The following is a 2883-nucleotide window of genomic DNA, read 5'->3' on the forward strand; positions in this document are numbered from 1 at the left end:
TCTGAAATATCATTAGGTACTCAAAGTACTGAAATAATCATTCGAAAGCTAACAAATATCCGTTACTTAGCAGATATTATCGTATCAGAATTTTTGTGCTTTTTTGTGAATTTGTGCGCCATCAAATAATTCATAACATAAATTAGCGTTTTTAAGGTCAAAGATCATAACGTCATAACTGAAAGCGGAAATTTCTGCTAGAACATTCTGTCGTTTGTTACTGGCTAACAATGGTAACTTCTATAGTATTTCCTGACTTTATTTGTCTAACTATTTGAAAATGGGTTGTATCAGCATGAGGTTGTATAATTGGGGATTAATAGCATGCTTCTATGCTGAGATATATTTATATCATTAAATGACATTGGGATATCGGTGTTTGAAACTTTTATTTTCAACGTTTTCAATTAACGAATCATTCACTCTTGTTTTTCACTTTCTTTTCTTTTCTTCAGAAAGGTACAAAAACATGTTCTGGATTTGAAGTGTACCGCTTACATTTATTTATGTTTCTACCGTAATCATTCAGTCTGTACAAACATTAAAACCTTTTTTTTCATATTCCAATACTACAAGTGATAAAGCTGTTTCTACTCACAACTGATTAAGGATTACCCTGACCAAAACAATTACATTTTCCGGATTGTCAACAAATTAGTTTTATCATTCTTTTATCCATTTATTATTTTCATTACTGTGATTCCATCTGGCTATTTGATGTTTTAATTTACCATAACAAATTTGTTTCGAAATTATTTAATGATAACAAGAATTATTTCAGTAGTTTTTAAACAGCGACAGGTAATTTTTCAACTAAATTTAATAATCGTTTATCATTACTTTCATTGCAATGTCGACATTTTATAAAAAGAAGCAAAAAAAAAATTTCCTTTCTTTTTTCTTCAAGTATATGACATGAAATATGCATGAATGTTGAAAATTACACTTAAACTTGGTTCAGAGTTCTGTCATGAAATTCATTTATGAATAGACATGGAAGTATTTTAAAAAAATTAACTTTTGCAACTATATCACCAGCATACTCTCATTAAAATTTTTCAGTGACTTTATAGAGTTATTGCTTCTTTGGCGATATTATTTTTCTTTGAAATCTTCAGTGCAGATCGGATCAAAAATCAAGGAGCATTCTCATGCCATCATTGGATATTTGAATCTGATTTCGTTGACATTTTGCGATTATTTTGATGGGAACAGTCGTTGACGGCTAAAGATCAGGCAAGTTTTTGTTGGGAATTATTCTTCGGGTGAGTTATAAGTCAAAAAACACTTTTCCATTTGCCGTATCGGAACGTATGAAAATGGATGTTCTTACAGTTTGAACAGATTAAATGATATAGTAAAAATATATGAATATGAATGTGCATACATACTTTTCATTAAAAAATGTTTTTAGAGCTTTTAAGAGTAAAAGATCACAAACAAACTTATGTGGCTCTTTAATCAAAAATAGCGAAAGGCTTAACGACATGCAGATATTGATGTTTGACGTAAATCAATGGTATAAATAACCTTCAACAATAATGATAATTTGTTGACAACCGACCCTGTTCGCTTCCATCCTTATGACCAATTGCGATATCTTAGATTTTATTAATCAACTAATTAATTAACTAATAATGCAACGCGTCATTAAATTTAATTGAAATTGTCTGTCATAATTAAAAAATTATTTATAGTTGCCACTAAGTAATTTCGAAGAGAACCACAAAAAGAGCAAATAGAGATGGAATTTTGAAGATATGGTGCAAAAACATGTTGATTTTCCAGAAAATACATTTATCTTGATAGAAATAATAATGGCTTCTTCTATTAGCAATGATCTCTGATCGCTTTGAATCAGATAAGCTTTATAGTTTGCCGAATCAAAACTAAAAAACAATCGTTTTTAATGTTTACATAGATTAATTGTAAACATATAAATAAGTGTATACGCCCATCTATGATTTATTAAATATGTTTGTATCTTAATAGGGAAATATCAAACACAAAAGTGAGTAACTCAGTGATATAAATACCATTCAGCATGGTGACACTCCACTAATGCCCAATTTCGCAAGCTCACACAGTTACGGCCCATCTCGAACAAATGTGCAAATAGTGGAAGACCAACGTGAAGTGCTATTTCTTGTTATAATCTAATCGATTATGAGCTAATTCTAACCTCCTATGATTACATTCACGAGGATTCCAGTATTATTCGCGTTTTGTTATTTCAGCACTTTGAGTACCTTACTGATATTTCAGAATGTTGAGTCAAGGAATCACCGCAGCATTACTTTTCCTTGCAAGTTCTCAACTTGTAGTGATATTTGGCGAAATGTATGCAAGAAAATTACAATTTTTCAAAATATTTCGGAATAGTCAAATAGCCAAAGCTCATTCTTTTTTTATTAGCTTTTTACCATCAACAATAACTTTTTCCCTTATTACATTTTTGATCTTAATGCTTTGAAATATCTTCCTAAATAGATTTTTACATTTCGCCGGTGGCTACTGCGCAGTTCAAATTTACGGTCAGTTTGCTGAAAGAAATAGCTCAAGACGGTAAATCTGCCATTCTATCTCCTTTTTCAATATCAACAACACTTTTTATGGTTTATCTCGCAGCAAATGATGAAACGAAACGACAATTGCACAATATTCTTGGAGGAAGTAATTATAGATTGAAATTGAAAACTGACTGAAAACTTGCTTTACACGAACTGTCATCCATATTTTCCGTGTCATGTAACCAGTAATGCCATTACTAGTGGATTCCGTAAAGTTATTTTTCTTAACAATAACATGAATCCACTTTTCAGCTGCAAATGAAGGAGAAATTCGAACAACATTTTGCCAGAATGTTAGGCTAGTTATCGATAG

At 30.8% G+C, this 2883-nt stretch overlaps 1 protein-coding gene across 1 annotated transcript in view; it reads left to right on the forward strand.

The window, feature by feature from the left end:
- Window positions 1-2266: 2266 nt before the first annotated feature.
- Window positions 2267-2883, forward strand: part of LOAG_18050 (proteinase inhibitor I4) — a gene marked incomplete at both ends in the record, with an annotated part of 2679 nt that continues 2062 nt past the window's right edge. The window contains 2 exons of the mRNA XM_020450721.1: window positions 2267-2309; window positions 2491-2673. Of these exons, the coding sequence (XP_020305565.1) occupies window positions 2267-2309; window positions 2491-2673 (226 nt within the window). The remainder of the gene's footprint in view (window positions 2310-2490; window positions 2674-2883) is intronic.

Source organism: Loa loa (assembly GCF_000183805.2).
Source record: "Loa loa unplaced genomic scaffold supercont3.183, whole genome shotgun sequence".
Classification (NCBI taxonomy): Eukaryota; Metazoa; Nematoda; class Chromadorea; order Rhabditida; family Onchocercidae; genus Loa; species Loa loa.